The sequence below is a fragment of the Pollachius pollachius genome (assembly GCF_949987615.1).
Source record: "Pollachius pollachius genome assembly, chromosome: 10".
NCBI lineage: Eukaryota > Metazoa > Chordata > Actinopteri > Gadiformes > Gadidae > Pollachius > Pollachius pollachius.
Window position 1 is genome coordinate 20,409,181 of NC_136943.1, and position 20,840 is coordinate 20,430,020.

The 20,840-nt window shown below is 50.3% G+C and overlaps 2 protein-coding genes across 9 annotated transcripts in view; one reads left to right on the forward strand and one right to left on the reverse strand.

Annotated features, from left to right (window-relative positions):
• The window catches only part of LOC307081460 (uncharacterized protein), a 37,408-nt gene extending 28,132 nt beyond the window's left edge, over positions 1-9,276 (forward strand). For 7 of the 8 annotated variants that reach the window (XM_079744650.1, XM_079744646.1, XM_079744652.1 and 4 more), the window contains 8 exons: positions 585-1,005; positions 1,419-2,007; positions 2,091-3,687; positions 4,628-4,731; positions 5,081-5,231; positions 6,266-6,435; positions 7,136-7,220; positions 7,567-9,276. In XM_079744650.1, coding sequence (XP_079600776.1) covers positions 585-1,005; positions 1,419-2,007; positions 2,091-3,687; positions 4,628-4,731; positions 5,081-5,231; positions 6,266-6,435; positions 7,136-7,220; positions 7,567-8,186 — 3,737 coding nt within the window. In that variant the 3' untranslated portion in view covers positions 8,187-9,276. The remainder of the gene's footprint in view (positions 1-584; positions 1,006-1,418; positions 2,008-2,090; positions 3,688-4,627; positions 4,732-5,080; positions 5,232-6,265; positions 6,436-7,135; positions 7,221-7,566) is intronic. The other variant, XM_079744649.1, reaches the window with a different exon arrangement.
• A 2,047-nt stretch (positions 9,277-11,323) lies between these two features.
• LOC307081213 (LON peptidase N-terminal domain and RING finger protein 3-like) lies at positions 11,324-20,082 on the reverse strand. Its single transcript, XM_079744302.1, has 11 exons — positions 19,307-20,082; positions 18,095-18,213; positions 17,841-17,963; positions 17,332-17,517; positions 16,723-16,990; positions 16,438-16,516; positions 16,136-16,250; positions 15,624-15,745; positions 14,953-15,274; positions 14,516-14,665; positions 11,324-14,153 (listed from the first exon to the last, which is right to left on the reverse strand). The coding sequence occupies exons 1-11, from the start codon at positions 19,983-19,985 to the stop codon at positions 13,992-13,994; spliced, it is 2,325 nt and encodes a 774-aa protein (XP_079600428.1). The 5' UTR covers positions 19,986-20,082; the 3' UTR covers positions 11,324-13,991.
• Between the last annotated feature and the right edge of the window lie 758 nt (positions 20,083-20,840).

A 20,840-nucleotide genomic window follows, 5' to 3' on the forward strand; every position in this document is an offset into this window, starting at 1 on the left:
GGTCTCTCCTGTAGACCAGGACAAAGACAGACCTGGTCAGTACTGAGGGTCTCTCCTGTAGACCAGGGCAAAGACAGACCTGGTCAGTACTGAGGGTCTCTCCTGTAGACCAGGACAAAGACAGACCTGGTCAGTACTGAGGGTCTCTCCTGTAGACCAGGGCAAAGACAGACCTGGTCAGTACTGAGGGTCTCCCCAGAGGGACCACCCTGTAGACCAGGGCAAAGAGAGACCTGGTCAGTACTGAGGGCTACGGACTAAGGGTCTCGCCCATCTCCAGACCCGGAAACGTGACTCAAGTTACAGTAGAGAAATATAGTCTACATCTTTTAAGGAACCGTCTGTTTACATTTTCTCTGGTCCATTCTAGTGTAGCCACAGTTATAGCTGTTATCATTTTCAGGCAACGTCAACTTTTATTCTCAAGTGATGTCTTAAGTTCAGATATTTTAGAAAGGAGAAAATGGCTGCAGTAGAAAAGCGCAGAAGTAATTCAAACCACCAAAATGAAAGCCTCTTTTGTTTGGTTGTTTAGCCTTTTAGCGCTTCTCAGCTATGTGCCGGATTCTGGTTTGTTTGTCCAGATATGAGCAGCAATCGGCTGTTACTAAAGCAGGAGGGAGAGGAGGAGGAGGAGGAGATGAAGGTGGAGACAGGAGAGGAGGAGGAGGAGGAGGAGAAGGAGAAGAAGGAGGAGGAGGAGGAGGAGGAGGAGGAGGCGAAACCACCACGGCACTCCAAACACTCCCAGATGCAAGATGCCATGGAGGAGGAGCAAAAGGTGGAGCAAGAGGAGGAGCCGCAGCTGGAGGAGGAGCAAGAGGAGGAGCAGCAGCTGGAGGAGGAGCAAAAGGTGGAGCAAGAGGAGGAGCAGCAGCTGGAGGAGGAGCAGGAGGGGGAGGAGGGAGCTACCCAGGATGTGGTGTGTTCTCCTCCTGTCCCCCGTGTGAGGACGAAGTTGCCCCCATCCTCCGCCCCCCCCAACACCTCCCTGGAGACCCCCAGGTGACCGGCTGGCCCGCGGTTGTGTGGCGGTACTGTGTGTCATGTAACGTGTCATGTGATCGTGTTGTGCGGAGGGGGGGGGGGGGGGGGGGGGGGGGGGTGTTGTGTTACATGGTGTTGTATTGAAGGGCACGTTCTGTTGTGTAGCGCTGTAGTTGCGCAGTGGACAGTTCTGCTGTGTGGGATAGTCTGGCAGTGGATGGCAGTATTGTGTGTTGTGGTGTGGTATGGAAGTGTGTTGTATGGCACGGTGTTGAGTCATTTAGAGGGATGCTGTGTTGTGGTCGTGGCGGGCTGCTCTGTCCTTGAATACAGCAGTCTACGATGCTGCACCACCCAACGGGTGACAGCGTGTGCGTCGTGTCACAGCTACACAGTGATTCTGATCAGACCCTCCTACCGCCTTCCCCCAGCGCATCAGCAGAGCCCCCTGCTGGCCAGACGGAGTACCTGCTGGACCCCCGCCGCTCCGACGATGGGGCCACGGAGAGCGACGCACTCCTCCTGGGAGGTGGAGAGGAGGACAAGGAGGAGGAGGAGGAGGAGGTGGAGCAGGAAGAGGAGGAGGGCTCCTTCCTGCAGGAGGTGCTCAGCTCATTGAGGGAGAGCCCCCTCCACTCCTCCCTGGCAAGCAGCACCTCCTTTGGTCTGGAGAAGCTGGCAGCAGAGGAGGAGAAGGAGCAGGGGGAGAGGGAGGAGGAGGAGGAGGGGGAGAGGGAGCAGGAGGAGGAGGAAGAGGAGGAGCTCTGTGACGACAGGGTGGAGGCCAAGATGGAGGAAGGAAACGCCATGGCAGAGGAAGAGCGGGAGGAGGAAGTGGAGGAGACAGTCTGTCACAGAGCACCTCCCTCTGCTCCTGCTGTTCCACAAGCAGAAGAAGAGGAGGGGCCTGCCCCTCTTGACCCCGCCCCTTCCTGTCCCGCTGTCGGTCCCATCGAGGAAGAGGAGGACGGACGGCCGGAAGAGCAGGAGGACGAGATGATGGAACATTCTGGACTTCAAGTGAGCATTCCAAATTGTTTTGTAGACGTAAATGCGTCAAGCTTTCCGTTCCTCACCCGTCTATGTCTTTATCTTTGGTTTAGGGAGAACAGGCGGCCGAGAACGCGGCGGCTGAGGAAGCCGCGCCAGAGTCACCCCCCGCAGGAGAAGAGGAGGAAGATGAGGAGGAAAACACCGTGCTGTCCGGTGAAGAGGAGAGACCGCAGGAGACAGAGGTGGAGCAGGAGAAGAGCGGAGTGAGGCCGCAAGGACTCCAACCCGACGGTGACATCAGCGACCAGGTGGCAGAGAAGGAGGGAGAGGAGGACCGGGTGGAACCGGAGGAACCGGAGCTGGAGAAAGAGTGTGTGGAGAGGAGCGAGGAGGAGCAGGAGGGGGAGGAGGAGGAGGCCGGGAGGCAGAAGGAGGGAGATGGAGTCGCCGAAGCGGACAAGGCAATGGAAGAGGAAGAGCAGGCTGAGGAAACGGCGCCTCCGGCGTCCATGGCGGTGGAACAGGAGGCTGACGTCGGGGCCGCCGTGAACGCCGTTCTGTCGGCCTCTTCGACGGCGCAGAGAGGACACGCCCACCAGGCGTCTGACCCGGCGCCCGCAGCCACTCCGGGAGAGCAGAAGGCCTCCCAGCATAGCTCTGAAGGAGGAGGAGGAGGAGGAGGAGGAGAGGACGAGACTCTGAAGGAGGAAGGAGACATTGAGGAGATGGCGGTGAGTGCGGATCTAACGCCCGACGTGGACACAGAGGGAGCGCACGCACAGGCACACGCTACAGGCGGCGTTCCGGCGCTCGCCGAAACGGACCGACCGGACGCCAGCGTGGGAGAAACCCTTGTCGTCACGGCGACCCAGACGGACGTGGTCCGAATGGAAACGGAGCCGGAACCGGAGCCGGCCTCCCCCGTCCCTCCGTCCCGACCCCCCACCGCTCCGCCTCAGGGCGACGCCCGCATGGAGAGCGAGCCGGAGGGTGAGAGCGTCCCGGCGGTCGAAGCGGCCCCCGCCGCCGACGCCACCTCAGCCGCCCCGGAGGCCCGTACGGACGCCACGCTCACCGCTAGCCCCTCGCTCCGTCGCTCAGAGGAAGACGTGTCTCCTCCTGATGAGGTCACAGAGGTAACGGCGGAGGAGGAGGAGCAGGAGGAGAAGGAGGAGGAGCCAGCCGCTCTTGACACCCGGGCGACCGTAGAGCCGATGACAGACAGACAGACGGCGGTGGATCAGGAAGGCCCCGCAGACGACACCGGAGACGCGGGAGGGCTGACAACCGAAGAAGAAGACGACTGGGAAAGGGCAGAAGGGGAGTCGCCGAGGCGATCCTCCGTCGATCTCTCGTCCGTTGCCATCGAGACGGAGCCCAGACAGCCGCCACCCGCCGACAGCAGTGAGCAGGGGGGGGTGCACGTCACCATCGCCCCCGCCCGGCAGAGATCCCTCTCCGGAGGAGAAGGAGGAGGAGGAGGAGAGGGGGAGCGGGCAAAAGAGAGCTCCGTCACAAGCCCCCAACCCTCCTCCTCCATTCCCCCCTCCCCCTTGGAGTCTGGCGACAGGCCGGTCGCGGCGGCGGCGTCCAGAGCGGGACGGGTGAGTGTGTCATCGGCAGAGGTGACCCTGAGCCCCGTCAGTCCAAGGACCCCCGCCGGCCCCCCGACCAAACCCCGGTCCTCCTCCACGTCAGCCCCCGACGGTGAGGTCACACTTAATGCACCTCAAAGGTCACACTTAATGCACCTCAAAGGTCACACTTAAAGTACCACAAAGGTCACACTTAAAGTACCACAAAGGTCACACTTAAAGAACCACAAAGGTCACACTTAAAGTACCACAAAGGTCACACTTAAAGTACCACAATGGTCACACTTAAAGTACCACAAAGGTCACACTTAATCCACCACAAAGGTCACACTTAATCCACCACAAAGGTCACACTTAATGCACCACAAAGGTCACACTTAAAGTACCACAAAGGTTACACTTAATGCACCACAAAGGTCCCACTTAAAGTACCACAAAGGTCACACTTAATCCACCACAAAGGTCACACTTAAAGTACCACAAAGGTCACACTTAATGCACCACAAAGGTCACACTTAATCCACCACAAAGGTCACACTTAATCCACCACAAAGGTCACACTTAATCCACCACAAAGGTCACACTTAATGCACCACAAAGGTCACACTTAAAGTACCACAAAGGTCACACTTAAAGTACCACAAAGGTCACACTTAATGCACCACAAAGGTCACACTTAATGCACCACAAAGGTCCCACTTAAAGCACCACAAAGGTCACACTTAAAGTACCACAAAGGTCACACTTAAAGTACCACAAAGGTCACACTTAATGCACCACAAAGGTCACACTTAAAGTACCACAAAGGTCCCACTTAAAGTACCACAAAGGTCACACTTAAAGTACCACAAAGGTCCCACTTAAAGTACCACAAAGGTCAAACTTAATGCACCTCAAAGGTCACACTAAATGTAACACAAATACAGTCTAGGTGCGTTTGGCATTTGCATGAGGCTTGAGGCTTAATGTACGTACTGCTGTATGCTGTACGTCCTGGCGTGTTAAACTAGTCCTTTATTTACCTTGAACTCTGTGTCTCGTCCGCTCCACAGAAGGGGCAGCCCAGGCCAAGGGGAACCCAGAGAGCCCGTTCGGGGTCCGGCTGAGGAGGACGGCGGTGGCCCCGCCCCGTAGCGGCGAGGAGGCGGGCCCTCAGGTCAGAACAGGGCTGGGTCGTAGAGGGGCGGAGCCACAGGTCACTGGAGATAGGAGATGAGATGGAACGAGGATCTTATGTCACTGAAGGATTTTCTTAGAGAGATGTTTTTGCATCAGGGATGCGTTGGAGATTGATCTGGAGGGGGTAACTGGGTTACTGGATATCATAAAGTTGTATGGATTAAAACCTGAAATTCTGTTGCTAAATGACCAATTATTGGAAATGCATTTTCTTATTGGCTAACAATTAGTTTGGAATTGCCATATGCGATGTACCTGGGATTAAGGGCTATTGATTGAATATAAATGATTTGTAAATTATTATTTGCTTCTAATTCATTCAACAGTCTCCCCAGTCAAACCCTGAGCCGACAGCCCAGCCAATGGAGAACAAGGTGGTCGCTTCTCCACCAATCAGTGTGAAGCCTTGCCTGACTCAGCCAATCAGCATTAAGCCCGCCCTGCCCAAGAAACCAGAAGTCCAAGCACGGGCTTTGGGTATGAATAAACCACTTCACTTCAATAGGTTTCCACCTCATTTTCTACATGGTGGATTCCTCTCCACTTACGTTGAGTGCATTTGGCTCTTGAAGCTGTACTGTGTCCCTGATAGCAGATATAGTCGTGTGCATTAGTGTACATTAACAACATCTTATAAAAATGCAAATACATCAACTTGGTAGCCTGACGTCGCCAGACGAATGCAAACTGTGATAAGTCGGGAACCTCTTGGTAAATTTTGGATTTCCAGAGGCCGTCACCGACACTATTGGGTAGGTCCTCAACCGATCACAGCAACGACACAGTGACGCAGCACTGAGCCACGAAAAAAGATACTTCTTCTCAACAAAAGCTTCAAGTGAATTCTTCTTTTCTTCTTTCAGTGTAAATATACTGTCCAGTTTGTTGAACACCGTCTCGATAGTGTAAACAACAGACGGTTCTAGATCAGCAGCATCCATCTCTGTTGAAATACAAAGAACTTTGTATACGAGGGGGGACAGACCTCATCTGCACAGCAACTGAAAGACGAGCTCACGCGATCTGTCTGGTTCCCAGGCTGTGGACCGACGTGACCTCCACATGGAGTTGTGTCATGAGTCCCCCTGGTGGCCTCCAGCAGTATTAACGGCCTGGGTCCTTGGTGTCATTTCTCTCCACCACCGTTTGGTGTGTGTGGTTAAGGTGCAGGAGGACTTGATTTATCAGAGACACAAGACACTTTGCCTGACCATGGCACATCAGGGTTCGAACCTGGACACCTGTGTACGTGTGTGCGTGCGTGCATGTGTGAGTGTGTCGGACCAATCAACCAGCGGAAAGGAAAAAATCAAAAAACAGGGGAAGGAAAACCCACAGGCCGTATGCACCTAGCAGCCATCTTGGTTCCAAACGGTAGCGACACAACTTGTGTGTAGAACCAAGATGGCCGCTCACTGAACAAGGCCCAGTCACTGCACCTTACGTACTAACCATAGTATTCAGTCACAGTATGTTTGTTCAGTTTGTTTTGTTGTTTCTGTTGGGTGTAGAAGCATCCGTAGGGCGTGGTGTTTCCAGTGGTCCCAGCGGTTCCAGTGGTTCAAGCAGTTCCAGTGGTCACAGTGGTCCCAGTGAGCCCCCCAGTTGGATCTCCATGGCCCGACAGAAATCTAAAGTCTACAAGGACACATCACTGGACGACGCCTCCAGTGCTGCAAAGGTAGGGTGGGTGTGTGTGTGTGTGTGTGTGTGTGTGTGTGTGTGTGTGTGAGTGTGTGACTGTGTGTGTGTGTGTGTGTGTGTGTGTGTGTGTGTGTGTGTCTGTGTGAGAGAGAGACAGAGGTATTGGGTGTGTATGTGCATGTGTTTGCGTGCATGTACGTTTGTGTGTGTGTGTGTGCGAGAGAGACAGAGATATGGGGTGTGTGAATCACCGTGGGTGTGCCATCTCACCAAAAAAGTCCCTAATTCCATTACCGCCTCCCAAAGTGTCCTCATCAACCACACCATCAGAGGGACGTCAACAGGAAACGACCCGTTCCAGTAGCACTCCTCCTGTTGCTCATCAAGTTTCTTTCTCATTGTCTGTTAAACGAGCAATAAATAAAGACAGGACATTTTATGTAAACGCACAAATTACGTCCCATCATGTACTTTATCATTGATCCGATCTGTGGCTCATAGGGAATGAAAACTACAACTAAAATGTTGAATTATTCTTGATGAATTATTCCAAACGGAGTCTGGCTTTGATAGTGCTGTGTCTGGACCCTAGCTTTTCCGTAACAACACGTTTCAGAACTCACACTGAGCCGTTTCGAAGGAGGGCATCTGGAGACGGAAGGCCCCTCGGTCACATGTCACTGGTGGGGAGGTTAAGGAGGGGTGTGTTTGTTTTTCTGACTTGTGTGTCTGGACAGGAGGAGTCAGAGAGGAAGTCCTCCCTGCCGTCGTACGTCAGCTCAGCCGCCTGCAGGGAGAGCAGCAAGGCACCCCCCTCCACGGGTAAAGGCTACACACACGCACGCACCCACGCACGCAAACACACACACACACAAAAGCACACAAACACACACACACACACACACACAAGCACACAAACACACAAGCTCGCACACATACAAACAATCACACTCACGATATTTGTTACTTTCATATAATTTCATACTGTTTGACCACTTGAATATTTTTTTTATACTTTTCTTTTCCCCCTCTATTAGCAAAAGAGATACATTTATAAAGGACATCATATAGAAATCTATGTATGGTCATTTCATGTGGATTGTGTGTGTGTGTTTGTGTGTGTGTGTGTGTGTGTATGCGTGTGCGTGTGTGTGTCTTAATCTCCCAGTGACTTACACAGAGGCGGCCAAAGTTGTGTCCCCCACGGAAAAGGACTCGAGGAAATCCCTCTCTACCCTAATACCAGTGCCCGCCCAGACCTCCAAAGCCCAGCCCCCCAGTGCCGAGACCCCCAGAGCCCAGACCCCCACAGCACAGACCCCTCCCTGCCCCATCACCCCTAAACCCTACTCCCCGTTCTCCAGCGGCGCCCCAAAGCCTTTGACCCTCCCGACCCCCTTCAGAAAACCCCTCTCGCCCCCTACCCCCGTCCCCGCCGTCTCCCGGGTCACCGGCCCACCGGCCCCCCTCTCCAAAGCTCCCCTGCCTCCCCCCGCCGCCGCCCCAGCGGCGAAGACCTCTGTCCCGCGAAGCCCCGCGCCCGCCGTTGTCCAGAGACCCGCGGCCCCGCCCGGCGCCGCCTCGATGCCCCCTCCCACCTCGTCCAAACCCGCCGCTGCCTCCCGGGCTGCGGCGGCCCCGGGCCCCCACCCCGTGGCCCTGCCTCGGGGCCAGCCGGCGGCCGGCGCGTCCCCCTCCCCGGGCCTGCCCCAGGACGAGCCCCCCTGGATGGCCCTGGCCAAGAAGAAGGCCAAGGCCTGGAGCGAGATGCCTCAGATCGTGCAGTAGGGCGGGGTCTTGCTGTGATCGCTAACAAAACCCACTGAACATGCCAAAAACGAAAAATCATCCTTCTGTCCCTCCGATCAGTTTTGCAAATCGTTTTTTTGTTTTTTATCTTGACCAAATCTTTAAAATCGTGTGGACCCGCTTCCGTCAGACCGGTGCACTAGAGAGTGATTTAATTCAATAATCTGTATATGCCTCCTATACGCTTTGGGTTTGGTTTGGTTATAGATCTTGTTGTGAAAGGCTGACCCACGCTTAAGAGAGACCTGTAAATAGTCCACAGCTCCTGTCTATGTTAGATCGGTTAGCTTCCAGAAACCGCACCCCGAATCTCTTTATTTATTAAAAGAGATTTCTGCTAGCGACACAGTGCAAAGTAAAGGGGCAAGAGTTACTCTTAAACATGCTTTTTATCTCACCGGATGTTTGTTTTAATGCTAAAGAGGCAAAACCCTTTTCCAGAAGGGTAAACTGTGTGTTTTACTCTGGGTTAATACCATTGAGATGGCTCTCAGTAATAGAACATTAGGGTCCTAGAGATAAGACAAAGGGTCATGGTTTCAAAGCTGTAAAAGGGCATATCGACTACCATGTTTGAAACTCTTATGGCCGTCTTCTTCTTCATTATTCATCTATCACTTCTAACATATTCAGAGGACACCTCACTAATGCACTAGTGCACCAGGGGGCACATTGTCGTAAGTTATGTATGTTGTTTTGTTTTGAATCTTTTTTGTTGGATTGAAAGACAACCCTCTCCACATGTCCCATCGTATTGTACGGCGTAAATGTGTTTTGAACACATGTAACGCCTTGTTCTGATGAAACATCAGAACTACGTTGATAATGTAAAACATTGTACAATTCAATTGTCAGAAACTTCTGCCAAAAACCAAATCAGCCAATATTCACAAATCATGAAATAACGGTGTCTCCTGAGCAAAAGATGTCGATACAAAAAGTTATTTTTGTACTACCGATAACTCTTTTTCACCAACTAAATATTCATGTCTATGAATTGTATCTTTTGTTGCCTTTAAATGTTTTTCTTGTAAATAACAGATTTTCAGTAAAGAACGACTCAACCACATGTTTGTTTCCTCCATTCAAAGTGTGCGTGTGTGCCTGTATCTACGTGTGTGTGTGTGTGTGTGTGTGTGTGCCTGTGCACGCTCCTAAATGTGTGTGTGTGTGGGTGTGCCTCTGCATGCTCCTGCACGTGTGTGTGTGTGTGTGTGTGTGTGTGTGTGTGTGTGCGTGTGCATGGTCCTGCACGTGTGTGCCTCTACCAAGTATCCATAGCGAGGCTGGCTGGCTGCTGACCTTCTCATTTTCAAGGTTATGCAAGCAGCCTACTTGGCAAACATGATCATACTGGGAGAGAGAGGTTGGGGAGAGCGAGGTTGAAGAGAGAGGTTGGGGAGAGCGAGGTCGGGGAGAGAGGTTGGGGAGAGCGAGGTTGGGGAGAGCATGGCCAGGGAGAGCGAGGGCAGGGAGAGAGAGGGCAGGGAGAGCGAGGGCAGGGAGAGCGAGGGCAGGGAGAGAGACGGCAGGGAGAGCAAGGTTGGGGAGAGCAAGGGCAGGGAGAGAGAGGGCAGGGAGAGCGAGGGCAGGGAGAGAGAGGACAGGGAGAGAGAGAGCAGGGAGAGAGAGGGCAGGGAGAGAGAGGGCAGGGAGAGCGAGGGCAGGGAGAGAGAGGGCAGGGAGAGAGAGCAGGGAGAAAGAGGGCAGGGAGAGCGAGGGCAGGGAGAGAGAGGGCAGGGAGGGAGGGCAGGGAGGGAGGGCAGGGAGAGATAGCAGGGAGAGAGAGGGCAGGGAGAGAGAGGGCAGGGAGGGAGGGCAGGGAGAGATAGCAGGGAGAGAGAGGGCAGGGAGAGAGAGGGCAGGGAGAGAGAGGGCAGGGAGAGCGAGGGCAGGGAGAGAGAGGACAGGGAGAGAGAGGGCAGGGAGAGAGAGGGCAGGGAGGGAGGGCAGGGAGAGATAGCAGGGAGAGAGAGGGCAGGGAGAGAGAGGACAGGGAGAGAGGGCAGGGAGAGAGAGGGCAGGGAGAGATAGCAGGGAGAGCGAGGGCCGGGAGAGCTGAGAGAGGTCAAGTGTTGGAGAGAACATAGCAGTTCTAGGGAAATAGTAATACATTTTTACAATGAATCAGCTAGAAATGCTGAAGGTTATTTAGGTTAAATTTAGCAGTAAGGAAATAGTAAAGTTGTTTAGCCTATTAACTTATTAATTAACATAAACCTTCAGCGTTAGATGGGGTTTTATGTAAGGCTGAAACCAGGTCAGACGAGAACAAAGGCTCCCTGGAAAGAGATCCCTGGTTCTGTCTGCTGTACGGATTACGATCTAATCTGTTACATATGTTCACTGCTGGTCTATTCAGTTCAGTAGGTCCTCTGTCCAGTTCTGCTGTATTTAGTTGGTCTATTCGGTTCACTATGTCCTCTTCTGATATATTTAGTTGGTCTATTCGGTTCACTATGTCCTCTTCTGATATATTTAGTTGGTCTATTCGGTTCACTGTGTCCTCTTCTGTTATATTTTGTTGGTCTATTCCCTATGCTCTTTTTCCAGTTCTGTTATATTTGTTGGTCTTTTCAGTTCTGTACAGTACCAAACGTACTTTACCAAACCTGTAGTTTTGGTTTTCTTGCCATTTGCCCAGTTACTTGCGTTATGATTTTAAATATGAGCATGAAAAATAGTAGGTCTTGTGATACTTAAGTTACTTCAAACTGAAAAAGCCTTCAACTCAACATGAGTTTGATCATCCACTGATCTCCCGGTTACTAATGAAATTATAGAATGCTATACAATGTGAATGAGTGTCCACACCTATTCACTGCACAAGCTCAGAGGCTCATTACTCTCGTTAGTAATAATATCGCTGGGTCGTTATGCAGCTAATGAGCTAATACAGGGGGTTGACTGTAAACTGTGTGGAGGGCATGAAGGCTTTCTCCAGGCCTTGAAAGCATGCTTCCCCCCCCACACCCATCAGCGATCAAACCAACCGGAGACACGTGGTAGCAGGCCCTCTCCACTGCGGTCTGCGCATCAACACACACACACAAACATCCAACAACCTTCTCTTTCTCCGCTCGTTTGGATTTATTCACAAGCTGTTATTACAGTACAAAGAAAACAACATGAATCACTCCAATGACACTGAGTAAAAAAAAACGGATGTTTACATCGAGCATCGGAGAAAGCGCCAGTGATATACATTCATGTTCCACACGGAGAGAGATTTAAGAGGCCATGGTTCTGCTTATGACGGCGACAGGGAAGACATCCTCGCCCCGTGGCACAGCTGAGATGTACAGCTGCGGATCAGGGCACTCGTGTGTCAGCATAAGCATCGTCCTTATGCTTTACATAAGGCAAATCATTTACAACCCTTTTTGTTTCTGCTTCAACAGTTAACTTCAACTGATGGGAATAACTTGGATCTGACCGTTAGGCCTTAACCTCTTGACCATCAAGAGAAATCTCATTGCATAAGTTTAAATACTTTAGACATTGCACTTCAAATATTCTAATTTGTAGATCTCTAGGAGCGAGCGGGACCAGTTGAACTATGTATTCATAAAGACTGATAAGGCCTGTGAACGAATGTGTTTGGCATGAGCCAACAGGCGACACTCTGAGCTCTCGGCCGGTGTCTTAAGATGGTCTTTACAGATCGTTGGCTTGTTATTGGCTACCTCACTCCAGGACCTTTCATAGAAGTTAAACATAGAAGACCACGAGAGAATGGAAGAAATCAACAGTAAGGCACTGGTGCTGCTACATTGAACATCCACTAACACACAAATCCAATATCAGACTCGAACGTAAAGTACGTTGGAGATTGTGGATTACATTTACGTGACAATATTTTAAAGGGTCCAGATATGGACATGACAACAAATGACTAAATTAGATATTTTCAGGGCTTTTAAAGGTACAAAATAAAAGAAAAAAATAAGAACATATTCACTTTTGGACTGAGATTAAGCAATTCAGAAACTCTAAAGTGAACACATTTGAATTTTGTATAAATGTCAGGGACAAGGGGATTTTCAACTCTTGCAGCTAACTTTTACACAGTTGTTACCAGAAGCTAGTTGCTGTTATATTAAACATAATCCATTTATCACAACATCCCATCGCTATAGAATCACACAGGCCAAGCTTTGGCCCATATAAAATAAAAAAAAGTTTGATAATACGATTGTTACAAAGTTATTCCCATTCTGACATCGAATAAATACAGGAAATAATACAGTACAAAAAAGTCTGATGAAAGAAAGATTCAACACACATGCACCACCTTCAAGATGTTCTTTCTTTCTTAGACCACGGGTGGACATAAGAATGCTTTTAAGTCAAGGAGTCGTCATGGATATGTGCACGGTCCCTCGCATTTTAAAAAAAGTGCCACTGCTGTAAACAAATATCTTTTGTTCTTGAGGAACATATCGAAAGTTTAGCCAAAAAACTTTTTTTTTTAAACTTGTTTACAGGTAAAAGGATCAGCTACTTCTTTAGATAAAAAGGTTTGGGCCCTTGCTACACCTTTCAGGATTTCAATAGGAATGGTCTCAAAAATTAAAAATATGTACGTCATTGTATTTCTTTGAAGTTTCCAGAATGCATTCAAAATCACACATCCACAGTAACTTTTTACATCTCTTACTAGAAAGAGGGCACTCCAGGCACATGCAAACTATGAAGACGACCCGGCAATAAGCTCGGGCATAAAGGCATGACTTCAGTCAGCAAGAGACACGTCTACATGAACTTCCCTTAATGCCTACTTGCTCAGCACGTGGACGCTGGGAGGACATCGATACACATCTATAATACTAACTCTATCATTAGATCTTTTTTAATTTGTACCTCTTCAGGTTCTCTGCTTTGTGCTCTTTAAAATGGCCACACTTAGAAACCGTGTGACATGACCCATTGCACAGGTTCTTGCACAGGGCTCTGGAGAATGTTTAGCAAAATCACATTTGGTACAATTAAAACTTTAATGCACCAAATGATTTGATGTTTCAGCTGTCCATTGCAAACATTAGACTAAGAGTGATATCTAACCAAAAGGGCCACCCTCTGCTTAAATGTCTCTGTATGCCAGTCTTGTTAGAACAGAACATAAGATGAGCTTGTTTTTGAATCAGGATTCATATTAAGTAATACTTGATATCTTAAAAAGTGCAAGGGAGTCCACCATCCATGTTTAAACATTATAGCTACTTCTGAATCTCTACTGCTGCAGACAGTCTTTGGAAGTTCTCAAGCAGCCCTGCATGTCTTACTGCGAAGAATGTAAACATTTCCACTGCATTCACATGCACACACGGTCATAAATAATAATTATAATAAAATGAACAAAAACAATAAAAACACAATCAAAACAAAACCAACAATGTGAAAAAAATGTTCCATAGGAAGCTTTCAACAGTTCATCCATGTTGACATTCAGACTGTCCTTATTTTGACTTGGGAGGAAAAAACTAGAGAACTTTAAGGAAGACTATTGAGAGTACTCTGCTCACTGGAAGATGTCTGACGTTTCCTTGTGTTGGAGTTGCCATTTAATAAATCGGCCGTTGTAAGTGGGCACAATCCATACTCTGACACACACGTGTGTGTGTGTGTGTGTGGCTGACACACACGTGTGTGTGTGTGTGTGTGGGGCTACAGTGATCTGGGAGGAGTCGTGGGTCGGGGCAGGGGGGGGCGTTCGGGAGGGTGGCTGTGGTTACCGCGCTGGTGGTCCCCAGGTAGCAGTTGGAGGGGGGTGCCGCGGGGGGCTCAGCGGTGTCGCGTGTTGCGGGCCATGAAGAGCAGCACGCGGCGGATCCCGCGGAGCCGGTCCTGGAGGGAGGTGAGCGCCACGAAGGGCAGCTGGGCGCGCCCGTCCAGGGGCAGGACGGCCAGCAGCCACCAGCACCAGGACGGCCCGTTGGGGCTGGCCTGCACACACACACACACACACACACACACACACACAGGGAGACAGACAGTCACTATCTGGGCCTGGAGGACACACCCCCACATGCACTGGCAACACCTCAGACAGCCGAGCGATGTATGACGGCTTATGAAGGTGCCATTTTACCAGGTCCTTCTGGCAGCTGCGATAATCGCTCCGGGGACTTTGTTTATGTAATGTATTCACGTTTGAGTCACCATTTGTTGAATCATCAACTACCAGTGTGTGTATGAACGTGTGTGTGTGTGTGTGTGTGTGTGTGTGTGTGTGTGTGTGTGTGTGTGTGTGTGTGTGTGTGTGTGTGTGTGTGTGTATATAAGTGCGTGACCAGGCGTCCACGCACCTGAGGGTCGGAGTCTTTCTCGGGCATGGGTCCGAAGTGCGCCACGATGCGTTCCTTCTGGTCGGGTTTGAGGGAGTTCACCCAGACCAGGGCGTGGTCGTACACGGCGTCGTGGAGCATCTGTAGGTCCTTCGCTGCCGCGCCCTCCACCTACACAAACCACGGACAATGTCAGATACTGGGGAGAGATAATCTGGTTTGGACTGGCATTGAAGGATATTCTCTCTCTCTCTCTCTCTCTCTCTCTCTCTCTCTCTCTCTCTCTCTCTCTCTCTCTCTCTCTCTCTCTCTCTCTCTCTCTCTCTCTCTCTCTCTCTCTCTCTCTCTCTCTCTCTCTCTCTCTCTCTCTCTCTCTCTCTCTCTCTCTCTCTCTCTCTCTCTCTCTCTCTCTCTCTCTCTCTCTCTCTCTCCCCCCCTCCCCTCCCCTCGGGCCGTACCTTGACGTCCTCCAGGTACTCGATGTCGGCCGTGTTGTAGCCGTCCTGCTGCCGGTGCCGGTTGACCTTGAAGCGCCGCCGGCCGACACAGTCCACCACCGAGCGGCCGTCCGCGAAGACCTCCACGTTCCGGATCTCCAGCAGGCAGCCGTAGTCGGCGAAGCCCTTGGCCTCGTCCCCCAGGCACATGCCGAAGCACCTGGTGCCCGTCTCCATGCAGCGGCGGATCATGAGCCGGTAGCACGGCTCGAAGATGTGGAGCGGGCAGGGGACGGTGGGAAAGGCCATGGTGCACACGAAGATAGGCACGTTCTGGTTGAGGCTGGAGGGGCGACAGTGTGGTGTCATTAGTGCATGCTGCATAGCCACAAGAAGCCAGTGAGAAAGGGACCGCCAGAAATACATTGGTCTAGGTTGTTTTGCGGATCGACCGCATGGGGGGGGGGGGAGCTATGATTGACTTAAGGCTGTCCACACGCAAAAGGATTGATTTTGAATTTCCGAAGTTTGCTTTCATAAGCAACACTTGGGAATAAGTGGCACGCTGACTGTGTGTGTGGGCCCCTAAACACTCCGCCAGCAGGCCGACTGGGAGCTCAGCGTGTAAGCACAGCTCTCCTCCTGAGCGACATGGGGGCTGGGTCAGAGGGTCCGCCCCCAGGCACACTCACTTTGAGAACTCGGCCATCTCCTCATGGTAGACTTTACTCCGTTCCATCAGATCGGCGGGAAGATACGTGGATATCAGGCTCTCCATCAGAGACGTCTTGCAGTAGGACCGCTCGGCCAGAAACTGGGGAGAGAAGGTAAAACATGATGCATGTGTATAGAGGAGGGAGGGGGGGGTTATAGCTCAAACATGGCAATTTGTGTATAGTCCGATCTTGTGATGCAGTCTTCAGGGAGAACTTGACTGTTGGAAACATTGATCTTTTGGACGGTGGGAGGGTGTGGCTCAACACTTATTTAACACAAGCATGGTCACATTTGGCATCATGTCACATACATGTATTGATAAAAGTATTCCCCTAACCTCTCTGTGTTTGCGCATTCATTACTTCAGTTCACTTTAATAGTAGAAAAACATGCATCGTGACATTTGGCCACAAACACCATCTTCAACTAAAAGTTAAGCGTAGAGAGGAAGAAGATATGCTTAGAAGCTTGATGTTCTGGAACGTACCTGAGACAGGTCTTGTTTACAGAGGGGACACTGGGGGTTGTGGTCCAGACATCGCTCCAGACACTTAAGACAGAAGGTGTGACCGCACGGTGTGGTCACAGGCTCGTAGTAGAGTCTGCACAGACCGGAGGCACAAGGAAAAGGGGGGCCATCACGAACACATCCGGTATACCCATACAAACATTGTAAAGTGGAAGCATTTTTAAGTACACTGCGATTGCGTTAGCAGAAATGCAAGATTAAAGAATATAAAGGCGGGTTGGAACAGAAGCATCGAGGTCAAGTGGAGCATGTTATCATACCTCATGCAGAGAGAACATTCCAGATCTGTAGGGTCGATAAGGTCACCAACCACAGAGTTGCAGGCACCAATCATAGGCTCTGGAAAAAGAAAAAGAGTAAAATAAGAATACAGAAAATGGCCATTCCTTATTCCTCATCAGAAACCGCAAATGTTCAACACCTTAGCAATATGTGATTGATACTGCAGTAGAGATTGATGCATAGAGGCCCTTAAAAACACGGAAACGTTAATGGTGTTAGCAGGAATGCATTGGGCTCCGGCCAGCAGCGGTTCAGTTCCTCACCAGACTTGAGCTTCTTGCAAACGTCGCTCCCTGCTGCTCCTTCCTCATTGGTGCTCCTCTTGTCCTCCGGCACCTCCTCCTCCGTGCTCCACCTCTTTCGTTTGAGGAGGTGTCGACAGCAGGTGCCGTTGGGCCGGTCGTCTCCCGCCCCCTCTTCGGCCAGAACCCCACCCTCTTTCAGAGACTTGCAGGGGAGCCTTGAGGAGGCTTGCGGGGGGGAGGGGGGAAGGTCTATTTCCGAGGACAGCTGACTGGACTGGACTGGTGTCTAAAATAAAAGATTGAAGACAGGAAACACGTTGATTAGTGGGAGGTACTTGCCGTTGGTTTTGTCTAATCTCTCTTGCTACTCTGTCAGCTAGGACACAATGCGATAACGGCGCTTGCTGTTTACTCCTTTTGACCGCGTCTCCTGTTTTTAAAATTTTTGGCAGACGAATGAGAGCCATAAAACCGTAATAACTTAATAACCTTTAAGCGATTTGTCTCCTTTGGCTTCTACATTGACGTCAGTGTTTTATAATAAGTGTTGTTGCATAACCGCCTGTGTGAGAGCGGGAGACAGCGAGAGGTCGAGAGAGAGAGGGGGGGGGGGGGGGGGGGTCTTACCCGAGGGGACCCCGAGGGCGGGGTGGGCCGTGAGTGCATGCGGGGGGCCGCAGAGGTGGCGGGCGTGTGCGGGTCCCACGGCGCCAGGCCGCTCTTGACCGTGGTTCTGGAGCAGAGCAGAGCAGAGTAGTCCAGGACGCGGTCTGGGACCTGATCCGTGACCGGGGCCAGGAAGTCCCCGAGGAGCTGAGAACGCAGGACACAGGAGGAGGAAGGACAGAGGAGACGAGAAGAAGAGGGAGAGGACACAGGAGAAGATGTTATTCAAACGTGCATTGATGGGGTCACTCATGAATCATTTAGGGGTGTAGGACAGAGGGTATCAAGCTAGTTCAAGTAGCTGAATCAACACCACTAGGAGAAGGAATTTTTAGAGATGAGGTTATTTCCTCTAATTTCAGCAAGGTGTGGACATTATATCAAACATCTCAATCAAACAAATATAAATATATATATATATATATATATATATATAACATCACTTCCACCAAGCACACATAATAGTGTACCTTTTGTGCCTCAGTCTTGGCCAGTTTGCAGTCTGGTTGCAGGGTCAGACACAGCAGGTATTCCTTTAGAGCGTCGTCACTTCTCCCCAGAGACACCAGGGCCTGTGCCTTACGCTGATGACCCTGTGGAACGAGGACAACGCATCGATTACACACACGGCTTTACCCTTTCAGTCCACAGCCTGCTGTGGATACACATGAATCATTGTACCAGATGGCCAATTAAACGTCATGCAGTCCATGGCGGCCCGTACCTTGGACCAGTGGGGCATAAGCGTGCAGGCCGTCTCCGCATCGCTCAGAGCCATGTCGTAACGCCTCAGACTAGCGTGGATCTGAGACCGGTTGCTGAAGAGGAGGTAGTCTTTAGGTGCTGGGAGGGGGGGAAAGTAAGACAGACAGAAAGAAAGGGATAGGAAGAAAGTAAGAAGGAAAGAAAGTAAGAAAGAAAGAAATAAAGAAAGAAAGAAAGAAAGAAAGAAAGGAATACATAAAGAACGAGAGAAAGAAAGGAAGAATGAAATAAATGAAGAACAAGAGAAATAAAGACAGATCGAGAGAAAGAGAGAAAGAAAAAGAGCAAAACAATTCTTAATAAATGAATTTATTATTATGTAGAAGCGGCCGCGATGGAAAAACGTCCATTACAAAACGCTGCTTTATGAAACACCTTGTTCGCTCCATATGTAGGGCGGCCATGCTGCCAGAAGGTTTCATAACCAGTGCTAGTTGCATAAGTTCAAAACTTATGCAAACGTCCCCATTGTTAATGCAAGCCTATACCGGAATCGTGATAATATATGCATTCAACATCCTCCTTTTAAAGTGCTAGCCCCTATACATTTCTAAAATGTTATGAATCGGTAACAGTAATACGTAGGCCTACAATCGATTTCCTTGTTTGCCTCATTTATCATCAGGGACACCTAATTAGCCTACGTCAAAGAGAGACGTAATCTACTTGTAATATACACACTAGAGTCACCCCTTGGCCTGACCTGATATAACACCCTGACACTCATATCGTGTCTGTTTTCATTGTTAGACGCCACACAAGGTGCGGGGAACGCGCCAGCAGAAGCGACGCGCTTACGCAACGCTGGCTCCTGTTATCCAACACGGCGGAACAGAGCGGCCCAAAGCCCAGCGGAGGGGACACATACGCTGCTGACACACACCCAACATACGCATAGGAGCGCACAACCACAAAAAAAAATTAAAATAAAATCCACAGACGTCCATTTTTGTTTATATATGAATATAATGTGCGTAACACTATAATATCATGTAATATGATTGAGTCAAAAGTTGTAATTGTTACATTGAGGGCCCCAATTCACAACCGCAGCAGCAAGGGTGGTCTTCTTCTTAATAACACTAATCTATGCATATAGCGCATATAGCAGGCATCATGCACCATGCACTAGTAACGTTGAGATAAGTCCCCATATAAACTGCAGACCTACCTATGACGATGGCTTGGTTGTATTTGCCCAGAGCCTCTTCCGTCTTCTTGTCCGCATAGAGGCTGTTCCCCTGCCGCCGGAGCTCGGCGGCCCGGCACTGGGTCGGGAACCACTTGCACAGGATGTTCCCGAGGACCACGTTCACCCGGTAGCCCGGCACGTCTTTGAGCTTGGAAGAGTCACTGCACTCCTTACAGCAGACAGGCTGTCCTCCGGTCTCTCTCTCCAGGCACTTTTTGCACAGGCTGTGTCCGCAGGGCAGAGTCACCGGTTCGGACAGAAAGGCAAGACACGTCCGGCACGACCAGGCTTCGTGTCCGCAGCCCGTGGCGGCATCGGGGCATCCCTCCGTGGCTACCGACTCCGTCCCAGGGTCGGTCTTTTTTTTACTTCCACCTCCATTCCTCTTCATTTTCTCGATGAGGAACGTGAGAAGGTTGCCCAGGTGAACAGGTTGAAGTCTTTCTATCTCCGACGCTTTCTGGTAGACACCGAAGGCTTCGGTGAGTTTCCCCCCAAAGGCGAGCGCGTCTGCCCGCCTCACCATGAGCTCGAGTCGGCCCCGGGGCTCCACCGGCTCCTGGAGTTGGTCCTCATAGATGTCCGCGGCTAGCTCGTAGTTCTTCAGGTGGAAAGCCTTCGCTGCCAGCTGGAGCATAGCGTGGGTCTCCGTGCTCATCGCAGAAGGTATTGTGTGGTAAACGTCCTCCTCAGTGTTACACTCTTCTGCTCCCCGTCTGCCTCTGGGTCATACCGCCGTACGTCCGTATGTTCAGACCCGCTCCGGTCCTCCTGTCATAAAGGACGATGTTCTCAATGGAGGGGACGTGAAAAAAAAACAGTTACGTAAAGGTGTGGTCATGTGACGCCGGCGAGTTGTTGTGATTGGACGAGCGTGATACATGGTTACAAAACAGCCTCTGAGCTAACAGTCTGAAACAGGGCGGGGGGGCTGACCCGCCAGGAGGGACTGCCGCTCCGCCGCTCTGCCGCAGCTAGTCTACTTTAAGATTTCTAGGGCGAAAAAGATGTTTAAACAAGGCCAATAGTTCCGTTTTTTAAAGTGATTTAATTTATGTACACTTAAATACACTATATTTAGTTCTTTGCTATGATTTAAGGGGTTGTAGTCGATACACAATACCTCATTGAAATCATGTTATATAGCAAGGCAAATAGCATCCTCGGCTGTGGCCGGTTATGTAACTTAAATTGCAAGTCATACTGACCTGCGGTCTGTAGGCCTACGTTATAATAACTTAGATCATACATTATGTTAAACATGACATGGCTGTTTCCCCATACAAATACAAAAGGCCAGTAGGCTATAAGAAAATGTGTATAATTATATTTCATCTATTTGTTGATTCGAGATGTAATAATAATAGTAATAGTCTTTTATTTTATTTTCCATTATAAAAAAATAAAAATTGGGAATATTGATGGCATTTTGGCTGTTCCTTGAAACAGTTATTACATCATATAAATAGTTTTTATGTATAGTGCGATCTTTAGAGTTTGACTCAAGTTTGAG

Coding starts and splice junctions, on each gene's coding strand:
- LOC307081213 (XM_079744302.1), bottom strand. CDS start 19,985: ATGAGCACGGAGACCCACGCTATGCTCCAGCTGGCAGCGAAGGCTTTC. Junction 18,214..19,306: donor CAACCAAGCCATCGTCATAG/GTAGGTCTGCAG, acceptor CCCCCCTCCCAG/CACCTAAAGACTACCTCCTC. Junction 14,666..14,952: donor AGTACCTGGAGGACGTCAAG/GTACGGCCCGAG, acceptor TGGTTTGTGTAG/GTGGAGGGCGCGGCAGCGAA.